The sequence below is a fragment of the Lissotriton vulgaris genome, chromosome 6 (genome assembly GCF_964263255.1).
Source record: "Lissotriton vulgaris chromosome 6, aLisVul1.2, whole genome shotgun sequence".
In the NCBI taxonomy this organism is placed as follows: Eukaryota; Metazoa; Chordata; class Amphibia; order Caudata; family Salamandridae; genus Lissotriton; species Lissotriton vulgaris.
Genome location: NC_141694.1, coordinates 1,679,534,394 through 1,679,550,360, shown reverse-complemented (window position 1 = coordinate 1,679,550,360; position 15,967 = coordinate 1,679,534,394). Strand labels below are relative to the sequence as shown.

General features: G+C 46.5%; 1 protein-coding gene across 3 annotated transcripts in view; it reads left to right on the top strand.

Moving 5' to 3' along the window:
• ANGEL2 (angel homolog 2) overlaps positions 1–15,967 on the top strand; it is a 387,853-nt gene that overhangs the window by 59,380 nt on the left and 312,506 nt on the right. The window contains exon 2 of one of the 3 annotated variants that reach the window (XM_086927871.1): positions 4,109–4,229. The exons of the other annotated variants lie outside the window; for them this stretch is intronic. Coding sequence (XP_086783997.1) covers positions 4,181–4,229 — 49 coding nt within the window. The 5' untranslated portion in view covers positions 4,109–4,180. The remainder of the gene's footprint in view (positions 1–4,108; positions 4,230–15,967) is intronic. 3 annotated transcript variants of the gene reach the window in all.

Below are 15,967 nucleotides of genomic sequence, written 5' to 3'. Positions count from 1 at the left end.
CCTGAGTTCTGGGTGCCACTTGTACAGAACTGGTTCTGAAACTTTGTTTTTCATGCGTTGTTGAATGCCGAATGGCAGCCTAAGATGTAAACCGGTCAGTTATACACAAAGGGGTGCGTACTGCCCCTGGTGTCTTCCTCCGCCACAAGTGTGTGAGAGCTTTCACTCTGAGCGGGCAGATTGTTGCACACTCTCAAATCCAGCTCGTATGGCTCTCGCCACTCAAGTCTAGGAGACCCAAAAAAACTTGCCATTAAATAAAATCCTTTCAACAATGCTGGTGCAAGAGTAGATTTTTCATGTTATGCCCAGAAATAAATAAACCGTGTAAAACCCTTGGGAAGTGTAAAACCTAATCAGTAAACTTAACCACTTCTGTTCTAATTAGGGCTGAGTCTAAATAACGCTTAACAAATAAGTAACGTATCAGCATTACTTCTGCAGAAACAGTCATTCCTATGTATTTACAAGAATTGTCCTCAAAGGTCCTTCAGGAGGTTCAAAGATCTGCTTCAAATATGGCAAAGCATAGTCCATGTGCATGAGCACGCGGTGGTGCGAAGCATGAAAACAGCTGTATTTCTGCATGCCTTCTTCCCATTCCCTATCCTTTTCTTTTTATATATTTTTATCTTTTTACTTTCACTATATAATAGGTCATCTGTATTATGTGCTGGACGAGACAAGTTTTTAGTGTCCTTTGTAATTCCAAGTGATTGTCAATTCTTATTATTGTTGTGGAAATTGAGTTCCCGGGCCTGGACGTTTGGACGGAATATAAGCTTCTGGCATTTCAACAGTTTTTGAAGGGAGGCACTGTCACAAGTGACCTCATTCTAGACCTAATATCCTTGATTGGCAATAGATGTGAAGTTCTGCTGAAGAAAGAGTGTTGCATTTGCAAGGGCTGTTCACTCAGTAATGCATGTTGCTGTTAATCTGATGCGTCCAACCACAATGTAAGGCAATGATCCCTGGTGTGATGTTCTCTCAATGGGGAGGTTAAGGAGTTGCCTGGCAGCAGTAGTCTGAATCTTCGGTATTTATTACTGTATTAGGAGTGGCTCATGTTTGTCTGGATAAATCTTTGTTCAAGTCTGAGAGATTACATGAGCTTCATGTCCGTTCCAGATGCAAAGAAAGTAGGTTCCCTGACCTTTTACTGGAACCCAGGGATTCCGGCTGAATCATTATTGGAATCCTGGGACCCCCACAAGTCATTACTGGAAGCCGGTGACCACAGCCTAAGCATTATCGATGATTTCAACCTCTAAACAATACCCAAAAAGTACAGAAAAGAGCATTCATCAAACAAATACACAAATGATGACATTTTAATTAGTTTGCCAACACCTATATAAATAAAATCTTAATTTTCATAGAAGGGTTGGAGCTTTTCTAATATAGCCTTATAGCCCGCCGAAGAGGGCTATACCGGCTATTAAAGGCATTCTCCAGCGTTAAAGGCCCGAGCCGAAGGCGAGAGCCTTTAACAAGGGAGAGGGACTTTGAACACCTTGGGTGCTTGAGATATTTTCCTCCTGTGCTGAATTCCCTGAATTCCCATTGTTCATAACGAGCTCAGCTCGTCATGAGCACAGCTCAACCGTGCCTCATGACGAGCTGAGCTCGTCATGAGCATCGAAGGGGTTAATAGCCGGTATAGCCCAGCTACGAAGGGCTATAAGGCTATTCGAACATTCTGCCACTAGAGGGCAGCATGTTCTAACAAAAAATAACAAATCCTTATGGGGGCTTGAGGGGATTGGAATCCCCTCAGGCTCCTTGAACCCTTTGTTTACAGCCAGAGCTGTGAACAAAGAAACATTGGTATATTGGAGCTCCAGGCTTATACCAGCCATCATAAGCCCAGAGCACTCCATTGTTTTCAATGGAGCTACCAACATTCCAATGCTCTAATTTCAATTGAGGCCACTCACCTGCACTGCTACCACGAATCAATCAGAGGATACTAATTACATTTTTAGCCTTGTTTCAAAATTCTTCACACTTACAGTACGTTGTAACATTTTCAATTGTACATTTAGCTTCTTTATTTATATACACTTTATGAATATGTTAATATTATTTAATTTTCTAAGTATTCATGGACCCCCTGAGGAAGCTTTGCGGACCCCCAGGGGTCCCTGGACCACAGTTTGGAAACCACTGCAGTATAGCACTGTTTGGGGTGACAACCCCAGCGGACTGATACTTTTGCTTTCATACATCCTATATGTATTTAGAAGCCTTGGACACTTCTAGATCACAGAAGTAGTTTTTCAGGACTATTGCTCTTATATGGATTTTTCCCAAAGCATGAGTTTCTTCAGAAGTGTTGCAACCTCACTTTTATCAAGTCTTTAAAATGCTGCCTATGTCTAGCTGCACCAGGTTTTTGTTACTAGATAGATGAATGTGTGGTTTGTTGGAGGGGAAGAACGTATGCTAGAGGGTAACACGAGTATGTGTGTGTTTGTGCTCTCCTTTAAAGCGGCAAAAGTAGAATATGGGTATAAAGGGATGTGCTATGGAAATGTAAGTATGGAGATTCTTGATCTTGGCAGAAGCCAAAGGCTGGGAATGCTGTAGCAGCTGGAGTGGTGCTGTAAACTGGATGTTAAGTTTATCTTGGCACCAGCATTTGTCTTGGGTCATTATAGTGGCAACGAGTCCCCAGTTGTGCCTATCGAATCTCCTCTGTCAATGTGGGTGATTCTTGCTACTCCTGTTTGTGTACTCTGATTCTGGTGAGCTATTGTTTGTGTTTTACTCCTGCAGTGATTTGGTGTTGGGTGCAAATGACGTCTGATAAAGACACTTTACTGTGTTTACTAGGTCGAGGCTTGTGGCACTGCCAAGATACAGCGGTGGGCTGTGTGGCATATGCATCTCTGCCTTTCACATGTGTAGAGACTTGTGTGCATTAGAGTATGTTGAGGAAATCGGGTGGCGCAATGTGGTAGTGGCTTGCGGTTTTGTTGTAAAGATAAGACTGCGAGGGTCTTACTGCACTCATGATTTGGGCATCAGCCAAAGTTGTATATAACATACAATCTTCAGGTGTGATTGTGAACCTGTGTAATACTGGTACACATTATGTTATGTTAATTGGGGTGCTTCTATAGCGCACGGCTACTCCGAGGAGTGTCCCGGCGCTGTCAGAGCCTCACAGGTCTAGGGGGGTGGGGGGGGAAGACAAACAGGCAGCGCAAGCAGCGTGAAAAGAGAACAAGGTAAATGGACTTATTGCTGAAACAGCCAGGTTTTCAAATCCTTCCTGAATGCCAATAGATTGGAGCTGGATCTGAGCGCGAGAGGAAGATCGTTCCATAACATTACACATTTGTGCAACATGTTTACAGCAATCTTCATGAGTCAGAAATCAGAGTCTTGTGCAGGGGCGGCTCTAGGCTCATGGTGGCCCTGGGCAGGGAGCGTAGGTAGGGGGCCCCAGAAGAGGGGTCTGGGCGGGGCGGAGCCCCCTGGAGCTCAGGAAGGGGTGTTTGGAAGTGGAATAGAGCCGGAGGCCGCCAAGTGCCTGCCAGGGGCCGCCATGCAAATATGTATCCATCCTCAGAGGATTATTATATTAAGGATATATATTGGCGTGGCGGCCCCTGGGGTTTGGAGGCCCTGTGCAGGTGCACAGCTTGCACATGCCTAAGGCCGCCCCTGTCTTGTGACACAGCGGCGGACAAAAACTGATAACCGGGAGGAAACAATTGTTCATAGTGAGGATAAAAGGCATAAATAGGTGGAGTTCTCAGAAACAAGTAGGCAGATCAGCGTTTTTTGTGATATATTTTTTTTGGTATGAATGGATCCACTAAAACTGTTGTCATTTCTATCAGACTGTTGCCATTAACATAGAAAGGCTCAATGCGCAAACGCACAATGGTGAGGAAGTGGGGACCTCTGGTGCAGATTGAGTTAATGGGTTGAGTAGTTACCTCATTGTGCTCAAGGCTTGGGTACACATTTTCTTTGCATTTTGTTTCTGTGTGAGTGCTTACAAACTTGTGTCTGGTGCTGCATATTTGATGTGGTTGTTGCACACTTGAGATCACTTTGGACTTCTGTTTATGATGTGTGTGTTTTCTCACAGTGAAGAAGATGCAAGGCTAGAGCAAGATCAAAGACCCCAGCGGCACCGCCGTCTTAGTAGTTGTCAAAACAGATGCATAAGAAAAGACTCCACGACTCTACGCAACATTACTCTACTAAAAGTAAGTCTCTGAGACTCGCTGCCTCTGCGAATGCTTTCAGGTCATAACTGGTATGAGTGGAGGACAACACGAAGGATTCGGTGCCTGTGGCACCCTCGAATATGGCGCTGATGCTGAACACGCCTGCGGCTCCGAACCGGAGGCCCCGGTCCAGTCAACTTTACTCGGACTTCCTGGCTCCTGGAACAGACCTGGCACTGTTTCTGAATGCCATGTTCGGTGTATTTCTAAGATCCATGGTCCCCTATGGAGCACCTGCCAGCCCCACCAGTCTTAATGGGATATGCTTTTAGAGCACTTTCAATGCCAATACAGTGTGCTCCCTTCCTTCCAATGACGCCGGCTACCTGGGCCCACCTCTGCCAAAGACGCTGGTTCCACCCGCACATTCAGTGCCACCCCGGATGCCTCCTCCACTTACTATTTCTGTTGGATGTTCTCCTTCGGTACCAGACTCGCTTAACTCTCCGATACCACAAACGGCTCCCATCAGACCCACAGTCTATGCTACCAGCATCCCTACCCACATATGTTTACACAACTGACGTGACTGGCTCCACAGCCCGCTAGATCAGATCCTCTACATAGTTCGTGTTCGGAGGCTGAACACCTCATAGTGAAGGTAGGGAAGCCGTCGACAAATGGATGAAAAACAGCTGCCTACAACTAAACACCAACAAAACGTAAGTACTCCTCCCTGGGCCCATACCCCAATGCCTGGAACAATACCTGGTGGCCCCCCACCCTCGGAAGCCCGCCCACCCCCACGGACCATGCACACAACCTGGGAATCATCCTGGACTCAGAGCTCAAAATGGACCGCCAGAACAACTCTGTCTCGTCCTCCTGCTTCTACACCCTACGCCTCCTACGTAAGACCTTCAAATGGATCCCCCTTGAACACAGAAAGACCGTCACTCATGCCCTAGTCACCAGCAGACTCCACTATGGCAACGCGCTCTATGCCGGAATAAACAAAAACATCACCAGCAAGCTTCAGAACATCCAAAACACCGTGGCAAGACTGGTCCTCAACCTGCCAAGACACTGTCACATCTCCCAGCTCATGCGCACACTCCACTGGCTCCCACATCAAAGCTAGAGTCACCTTCAAGATGCTCACCCATGCTCACAAGGCCCTCCACGACACCGGACCAGCATACCTGAACAGCCGGCTCAAATTCAACGCACCCCAAAGGACCCTACGATCAGCCCAGCTCTCCTACGCTTTGGTCCCCCGCACCAGAAAGACCAGATCGGGAGGCCGCTCCTGCTCCTTCCTCGCGGCCAAAGCCTGGAACGACCTTCTGCTCCACCTCAGACAGACAACATTGCTCCCCATCGTCTCAAGAAACCTCAAAACCTGGCTCTCAACAGATCCCCTCCTTGATGGACTGGAACCTGCGAACCCCCCCCCCCCCTCTCATCGCCTTGAGACCCTTACGGGTGAGTAGTTGCGCTTAACAAACACCTGATTGATTGAGATGGGGAGATTCTATTTTGGGGACTCTGATTTTCACGCACCACCCTCGTCAGGACACAGATGATGATGACGAGCAGTACATGACCCTGGACCCAGATTTTGCAGGTCTAAAAGATGCTAATGGCCTGTATGCCTCTCTGGAATGGGAGTTGTACTCCCCAACTGTGTTGCCTCTGCCTGAAAAACAAACTATCACTCTGTTCTAAAGAAGGCAGCAGAAATGTTGGACCGCCACCTCCCATCTACTGAAACTAAGGCCAGCATTCTCATAGAAGTTATTCATGCTACATCGGATCCTACATAGAGCCTCTGCTTTCCTTTAATGAGATCCCATTCTCACTGTGTGGGAGAAACCTAAATTCTCCATGGTGGTTAACAGAGATATAGACTGGCAATACAGACTAGCCTTGGGCTTTTCAACTTTAATGTCATCTCACCCATCGTCGAAAAGGCTTGTGGTCAAGCATCTTGCTTGTCAAAATTATCACCAGGAGTGGTACCTACCACCCCTTTGAAACGCCAGCTGCTGTCTATTTGTATTGTCGTGCCCATACTGTATTTCCATGTATGTTCGATAATCATGTTTTCCTAAGGTGTCCCAGGTTTCATCCAACTCCTCCTTGAACCTGTGTCGCACTTCCCAAATTGCATTAGTGTGCCTGTCTATGTCCTCTATTTTGTTATTCCAGGCGGGTAACCGTGTGCCCTAGCGATCTCAGCTATCCATACGGGATTGTGCTCAGAGGATCCATGTAAAAGTTGAAGAGAATTGGGGCAATGAATTAATCTTTAAAGGAGCATTAGTTGCCTGTTAAATCATCGGCATGGAAATATTATAAGCCATGATGTTTTTGGGACTGAGTCATCGAAGTAGCTTGAGAGGACAGACTCTTCTTTGACCATCAAGGAGTTATGATGTGTTTATCCGATTTCTTTTATTTTTTATTTTTATTTTTTTATAAATTTGTTTTTATTGGCATTTGTAACATAAAAACTTTAACAGTTCCATTCAGCAAGACAATCGGCACATCATATTCGGTCTATAGGCCATATGTATCCTGGCCTACCATGTTATATGCAGCTTGTATCAGATGAGAACAACAACAGTACATTAAAGTATGACAGCAGTGGTTAATAAACATTTCCCCACATCCAGACTATGCTTTAGTAATATATTGTTGGATCTCGGACCCTAATGTCAGGGAGGGTATTAATATCTGGTATACACGTTAAAGGTTGTCTAAGTTAACGGTGTTTAGCCATTCTCCGAATGGCTCCCAGAAACCACGGGGCGGGATCGCACTGGCAGCTGTTCCCAATATGTCTCCAGTTGCGTTTTACATTGTGTGATACTAATGATCCAATTTTCTGTGGTCGGCGGCCGAGTCGCTCTCCAATGAATGGCGACTTGGCGTTTTGCCAGAATTACCAGCATGGCAGTTAACCTTCTAGGTTTGGGTTGAAAATCAGTGCTGTCTCCCAGCAACGCCGCCAGCAGCGTGCAGGGCAGTGTGTGTCCAATAATGGTTTGTATGTGTTGCAATAGGCGTATTCAAAAGTTAGCCACCGGCCGGCAATGCCATGCCACGTGCAGGAATTTGGCCTGTATGTCCCCACATCGCCAGCAGCGATCATCAGAGCGCAGGCCCATTCGGTGCAATTGCGTTAGAGTGTGTTATAGGTGGTGCATATATGCTTATCTGATTCTTGAGGCAACTGGTTTTCTGCATTACCTTACTAATTCACATATCAGAGCTGAGTAATCACTTGTGTCATCTAGAATTATGAGAAATGGCTTCAGCGCCAGGATACTCTTGCTGGTGGTAGTGCATTTTATAAATACACATAACCAATGAACAAAGTATAAAAGGATATAAATGTTTTGAAAAATGTGAGAGGCAACCTCTTGAAAAAATCAGAGGGACGTCAGAGGTGTGAGTGTTTCGGGGAGACAACCTAGTGGAAAAATGAGAAACAGATTATGGGTGTTCATGTCTGGGAAACGGACATGTTCGGTAGACCTTCTTGAGGAAAAAAATCTGGGGGAGCATGATATTGGGTGTAACTGGTGACGATTTCAGAATTGTGTGGATTGATGGTTAAGGGTATGTGTTGTAAGTGTAATGATGTGTCGATTGAATGAGCTGAGTGAACTGATGAGTTTTTTTTTTTAATTGTTCAATTACAGTGAGGTTATGGGTGGTGTTAGAACTGGCTATTTCTGTCTGGCTAGGGCTGACGCCAAAGCCAGGCAGAAACCACCATTCCAGTCAGGGCAGGGGAGTCACATGCCAAGATAACCCCTGCTCACCCCCTTGGTAGCTTGGAACGAGCAGACGGGCTTATCCCGGAGGCAATGTGTAAAGCATTTGCGCACGCACACAACAGCAACAACATCCCAGGCACACCACAAAAGGAACTCCACACAAGGTTATATAAAAATAACTTTTGTATTGTAAAAACACATCTGATAGTACTCACACAATATACATGGTGCCAACTGGCACGGGCAATATTCACAAGGGATTATTTACACAGGACAGGGCCACGTGGGCCACTGTCAGAATCAGCACTTAGTAGAAATAGCACTTCTAGAACATAGAATATAGATATAAAATCACTGTTGCACAAATTAGCAAGTATAGCACACGACCAGTAACTACTGGTAACTGGTAAGTACCACCTACGCAACCCTAACCACCTTAGGAGAATGTCACGCAGGGAAACAGGACCTCACTAGGACCTCCTGTACTAGAAAGAACCACCTAGGTATCACAATACAATTAGGGGTATAAGCAAGAACATTTTGTAAAGGGACACAGCCCCTTTTTATACAGAGAAATCCTTTGTCTAGCAAGGTGCAGGGAGTGTTTGAACCAGCTACAACTGGTTATAGGGAACTTCTTTCACTGGCAAGGCTGGGGACATCAGACGCACCACAGGGGGTGGAGCCAGCATTGTGTGGGGAAAGCCCAGCCCTATTCAGGCCCAGGTGCACCCCTTCCCTCACATCAGCATGCTAATCACTCCATTCACCACCGGGGCAGACCCTCCCAGACTCTTGGAGCCAGGCTCATCAGCCAATCACACGCCAGACACAACTTACACAAATATGCCAACTTCTAGAAGTGGCACTTATCCAGTATTAGGGTATCTTTCATAGATTCACATGTCTGAATCATTCCCCGTCGTCGAGGCGGGAGTCCCACGGTATAAACATATACAACAGCAGTGCCTAGAAAATTTCTTGTAGTTGGCTGGAAAAGCCCAAAGGCCTAAGTAGGCCTCAAAACTTAGCAGCCTATCTACATCATTATGTAAAAAGACCTCAAATAGTAGCCTCAGCCAATCAGCTGTCCTCACCCTCTAGAACCTTCCCAGCTCAGGCAGTTCTCCTCAGATTTTCACCGCACTTCGTGTGTAAGGGAGTCTCTCTGAGTGCCTACTCAGTTTTTTGATCTTTTTTCCTCAAAATGTCTGAAAAGAAGGCTCTTTTCAAAGCTTGTGGAACCTGCTGAGGGTCCATGTGGATGACCAGCACTCTGACTGTATTTATTGTCTGCACCCTTCACATATTGTGAAGGACTGTAGGATTTGCCGTACCTTCCCTCAGAAAACTATCAGGGATAGGGAGGCAAGGGTTCTTTTGTGGTTGAAGTCTTCTTACACTGATGATGAGGACAAGGCATCTACCTCCAGCAAGAGAGCTAGATCCAAAGAAAGTTCTTCTCCTGAGAGAAAGAAAAAACTAAAAACCTCTCAGAGAACTTCAGAACCCTTAAAGAGTGCATCGGCTTCTTCAGGTTTAACAACTGTGAGTACAACCCTGGCTAAGACTGTTTCTCTGGTGTCTGTACCTACTACTACCTTGACTTCAGCCTCTTCATCTACTTCTACGGTTACCACTTCGGCTATTACCTCACCTTTGATGTCTGTTAAACCATCGCTGACTAAAAACAAGTTGCCATCGTCGACATCTCCGTCGATGACGGCTCCGTCGTCTAAATCTTCTGGTCCGTCGATGACAATTCTGTCAACGAAGCCGACATCATCGTCGACGAAGACACTTTCGACTTTGTCGTCGACGAAGGCCTCGTCGACAAAGGACTTGTCGACGAAGACATCATCGACGGCCTCGTCGACAAGACTCGTCGACTAAGGACTCGTCGACGAAGACACCATCGACGGACCCGTCGACGAATAGCTCGTCGACGAAGACACCATCGACGGACCCGTCGCGACGAAGGCATCATCAGCGGTCCCGACGACGAGGGACTCGGCGACGACACTATCGACGGTCCCGTCGACGAAAGGTTCGTCGACGAAGACACCATTGTCGGCCCCGTCGACGGCAAAATCTTTGTCATTGACAGTACCGTCGACGGAAATCCCTGTAACAGTGGCTTCCGCAGTGACATCTGCTCATCTGTTGCACAGTTCACCTCCGACAAAGATACAATATACTCATTTTCAAATGAAGACGTATCAAAGGCAAGATTATTCTCACATTTCTCCACTCTTACCATCGCACATTTTGGAGACATATGTGGAGGAGGAGTCAGATGAAGGGGAAGAGGATGACGGTCCTTTTGGGATTGCCCGTCACCCTTCTCAATTAAATATTAAATATCAGGAGGATGATGAAGATAAAGTCCATAGTCATTATACGCATGACGTTTATTCCACGCCATATCAATCACCTCATACTAGACCTTCTCGGTCTGAGGACACTAGTCATTTGCCAACTTCCTTAATTCAGGATTTGCAGGCTATGTTGGCGGATTATCGCCAGAGATTTCCACCAACCCCGGTTGCACCCGCTGGGTCACCTATTCCAGTTGACGTGCCAAGACCTCCGTCACCACGAGCTTCATTGTGTCCAAGACAAGATACTGGTCCAGCACCTCAAAATGATACAGATACTTCTTCTAATGATGACGAAGAAAGCAGGGAAGAAGGCGAGTTGCCGGATAAATCACCTGTAGATCCTTGGGAGGATTAGGTCATTCCTATGCCTTTGCCGCCTGCGCCCCGTCCTTCAGATTCTCCGCCTGAAGATATTGGCGGTTTTCATAATATTATGCAGCGAGCTGCTAATAGATTTGAATTGGCCGTCACAGTTGAGCAGTCGGACTGCTTTTTACATGACTTTAAAGAGGGATATCGCAGAGTTACCAGGGCTATTCCCATTATTGGCTATATTTGGAAGGAGGGCCTCAACATAATGAAAACGCCCGCTTCCATTCCTGCAGTTCTTCCAAGAATAGAGAAAAAGTACTAAGCATCATCGGATACTCTATCTTGTTTAATAGGCCACCCTCGACCAGATTCTGTCATATCCCAGGCTGCGCAGCAGAAATCCAAAAATCCTTCTGCTACCATTTCAACACCACCTGACAAGGAGGGCAGAAGACTTGATGCCGTTGGAAAGAAGTTTTTGGCAAATGCAGCAGCCTCCATTAAAGCAGCTAATTCATTGGCTATCCTGGCTCGTTATGATAGACAGATGTGGTCCGATCTGACGGAATATCTTGATTTGATCCATGAGGATCATCAGATGGAGGTACGCAGAATTGTGCAGGAGGGTGAAAGGGCGGCTTCAGAAATCATCGATTGCACCCTGGACATTTCAAACACCAATTTCAGGCAATTGGCTGGAGCAGCTGTACTGCGGCGTCAAGGTTGGCTCAGGGCTACCACCTTCAGGCCTGAGGTCCAAACCAAAATCTTGGATATGGCATTCGATGGAGATTCACTTTTTGGGAAGCACATCGATGACGCTTTGCTGGCTATAAAAACTGATACAGACACAGCTAAATCACTTGGTACCCTGCAATACAAGAGGGGATCCTTTAGAGGAGCAAGAGGCCGTGGTTACTCCTCCAGAGGCAATTATTCCAACCAACAAAATCGTCAGTATCAATCTAACTACAACAAACCTTACTATCAATCCTCTTACAGGCAGCCTGCCTCTGGTTCTTTCTCTCGGCAAGGAGGGAAACGACGTTCAAGCAATCAAGGGCGAGATTCCAACAAACGCCAATGAGCTTTGCCGGATGTCAGCCACTCACCTTTCCCTTCCCGTGGGCGCCAAAATCTCCGCCTTTTACCACCAATGGCGGAAGATAACTTCAGATCAGTGGGTCCTGGATCTTGTCAGGAATGGACACACTCTGGAGTTTTTGCAGAAGCCTCCAACAACGCCGCCCAGGGGTCCCCCTCCCCCTCGTCTTCACTTATTCTTCAAAGAAGCCTTAAAGATGAAACACAAGAATGCGATAGAACGAGTTCCTCCTTCTCAGAAAGGGAAAGGATTTTATTCTCGCTTCTTCCTCGTAGAGAAAAATTCAGAAGAGTGGCGTCCAATACTGGATTTGCGCAAACTCAACTAATATCTAAAGAAACAGAGTTTTCGCATGGTAACGTTAAAGGACATTCTGAATTGTCTCAACAAAGGGGACTTTATGGCTTCTCTGGATCTGCAAGACGCCTACTTCCACATCCCTATTCACCCGAAACACCGCAAATACCTAAGGTTTCAAGTGGCTGGCGTCCATTTCCAGTTCAAAGTGCTCCCATTCGGCCTAAAATCGGCCCCCAGAATCTTTACCAAATGTCTGGCTCCGGTGGCATCAATGTTGAGGTCCCAGCGAATGCAAGTTTTCCCATACCTCGACGACTGGCTGTTAAAAGGTTCAACCAGAAACTCAACAATGGAAGCGGTCAGGAGTACGCTTTCTCTCTTCTCGAATCTGGGACTGACCCTAAATTCGAAAAAATCTCAGCTTCAACCTCGTCAAGAATTTACCTTTCTTGGAGCAGTCTTGAACACATGCCAGTGCAAGGCGTACCTGACACAAGAGCGCCAAAACAAGCTGTTAAAACTAGCAAGACAAATATTTGCAAGCAGGTCACTTTCAGTTCGGATATTCGCTTCCCTTCTAGGGATGTGCTCATCTGCGATCAGCCTCATTCCTATGGCGAGACTCAGAATGAGACCGTTGCAAGAAGAGTTACTTCGTCAGTGGAAGCAAGTCGACGGATCATTCGACGACCGCATCAAAGTGACTGCCAAAATGAAACATGCTCTTCTTTGGTGGTCGGAGGCGCACAATTTGTCGCCGGGCCTCACCTTTCTCCAAGAAATTCCAGAGTTCACCCTGACTACGGACGCATCCATGGAAGGTTGGGGAGGTCACCTTCAGGACCTTCAGATCCAGGGAAGATGGTCTCGCCAGTACCAACAGAAGCACATCAACATCTTGGAGCTGAGGGCCATTTTTCTCTCCCTACAAGCCTTCCTGCCAAGGATTGTGAATTCGTCCGTGCTGGTGCGTACGGAATACCACCAGCATGTTCTACATAAACAAACAGAGAGGAACGAAATCTCTCACCCTGTCGCTGGAGGCTCAGGAGATGTGGGAATGGGCCCTGCGCCACGGCATATCCCTCCGAGCAGAGCATGTACAAGGCGTTCGGAACTCTCTAGCAGACAGCCTCAGCAGAACGTTCACAGGCTGTCACGAATGGGAGCTCGAACAACATCAAGTAGAGATGATCTTTCAACTTTGGGGGACACCGACGCTGGATTTGTTCGCCAAACAACAGAACAGCAAATGCCTGTTTTATGCCAGCAGGTTCCCACAACTGGGGTCAAGAGGAAATGCCCTTCTGATGAGATGGACCGGAATGTTTGCGTACGCCTATCCTCCGATTCCGCTCATTCCGAAGGTACTGCAAAAGATGAAGAGGGAACACTGCACTCTCATCCTCATTGCTCCCCGTTGGCCAAGGCAATTTTGGTTTCAGGAGCTCCCGCTGCTCTCTCCACAACCTCTGTTTCGTCTCAAACCGACCGTGTCGATGTTCATAAGAGAGGGAGGTCAAATCCATCATCCGGATCCTCAATCGCTGCACTTGCACGCTTGGCTCCTGACTTCCTAGAGTTCAAGGACCTAAACATCTCCTCGGACTGCAGGGCGATCTTGTCGCAAGCACGTGCGCAAAGTACCATCAAAACATATCGTTTTAAGTGGAAGCAATTCTGCTCATGGTGTGGAGACAATGATGTTCATCCACTTCAAGCTCCTCCTGAAGCCATCCTTCCATACCTACTGTCTTTGGCTAAGGCTGGTCTACCTTTTTCTTCCATTAAGGTGCATCTGGCAGCGATATCCAGATTCAGGAAGAGTTCCAACAAACCATCCTTATGTTCATCCTCTTTGATCAAACAATTCCTTAAGGGACTGTTCCGAGCTTTTCCACCAGTTCGTCCTCCTCCTCCTGAGTGGGATCTTAATAATGTTCTTTATCAGCTTCTAAAAAGGCCTTTTGAACCGATTCATAAAGCGGAACTAAAGTTTCTTACTTGGAAAGTGGCTATCTTGCTGGCTCTTACTTCAGCTCGCAGAGTTAGTGAAATACAGGCCTTCACTATTACTCACCCTTTCTTGCAATTCTCTAAGGACTTTGTTACGCTTAGAACCAATCCAAAGTTAATTCCCAAAGTACCAACTCAATTCCACATCAATCAACCGGTCAAACTCAGAACCTTTTTCCCGGATCCTAAAACTCCTGCGGAGAAAGACTTACATTCTCTGGATGTGAAACGGTGCCTGAAGATTTATCTTCAGAAGACAAAGGACATCCGCAAATCTAAACAACTTTTTGTTGCTTATGGCAAAGCCACCTTGGGTAAAGCTGTCACAAAAGCAACTATAGCTAGGTGGTTGTCTTCTACAATTACTTTCTGTCATGACAAGGCCAACAAACCTTTATCAAGGAAAGTCAAGGCGCATTCCACAAGAACAATTTCAGCGACTACGGCCCTTTTCGCTGGAGTGACGCTGGAGAACATTTGCCGAGCTGCTACTTGGAAAAGTGTACACACTTTTACCGAACATTACTGTCTGCAGTTGGCGGTTCATGATGATACAGCAGTTGGTGATGCGGTGCTGCAGCATCTTATTCACTAAGGTTGGTTAACTTATGGTCTTTTATTCTTCTTTTAAAGTTTAAGTATTTATAATGCTGTCCTATCAATGATGTTTTTTTATGAAGGTTTTAATGCATGTGTTATGTTAACAAGTTTGTGCTCTATTACCTTCCTGGTTGTGTGGGGATAGATATATGATTTCTTTGTCTCCCACCTTCCTCTATCGACAGACATGATGTTACTGCTTGCTACTCTGATTCAGACATGTGAATCTATGAAAGATGCCCTAATACTGGATAAGAAAACGAGTTAATTACCTGTAACTACGGTTATCCAGTATTGGTATCTTTCATAGATTCACATGCACCCACCCTCCTCCCCGGCAGGGCAGTTCTATTCTATGGATACTCATTCTCACTTGTGCTGGGAAAATCTGAGGAGAACTGCCTGAGCTGGGAAGGTTCTAGAGGGTGAGGACAGCTGATTGGCTGAGGTTACTATTTCAGGTCTTTTTACATAATGATGTAGATAGACTGCTAAGTTTTGAGGCCTAGTTAGGCCTTTGGGCTTTTCCAGCCTACTACAAGAAATTTTCTAGGCACTGCTGTTGTATATGTTTATACCGTGGCACTCCCGCCTCGAGGACTGGGAATGATTCAGGCATGTGAATCTATGAAAGATACCAATACTGGATAACCGTAGTTACAGGTAAGTAACTCGTTTTCTTCCACACTAGACACAATCATGCCGCATATATAATTGCGCAGCATTCAATCTCACGAGTTCGCACATACCAAACTCGACCCTGCACTCCCCACACATCAGGAACTACCATTGGCATACATATTCCCCATTCATTCCTATGGGAGGGCAGGTTACTCTCACCACACACACACAGAGCCCACTCACTTTACACTGTACCACAGTGAAAAAGTGCGCAGAGGCCTAAAATCAACAACACCAGGTCACAGAAACAGGCTAGGAAAAAGCAAAAAGTTTCGGGGTGAACCTGCCAAAAAGGGCCAGGTCCAACACAACCCCTTTCTAGCCAAAACGCAGGGTAGAAAAATCACTCCACTGATGGGCTTCCCTGCTTTGGGCGTCAAAACACGGACACGGGCCCGCACGGCAGGGACACCCTCCGGTTCTACGCCATTCTGACCCCACATGGTTACCTCCAAACCAGAACTCTGACCCAACTAGGATACCCCACTGGTACTCCCTAGTCGTCCACGGCCAGGACCAGGCCCTAGGCCATCCAAATGTCACAGGTCCTGTCCAATCCACAGAGTGGGGGGCGTAACCCCTGGCACACAATAG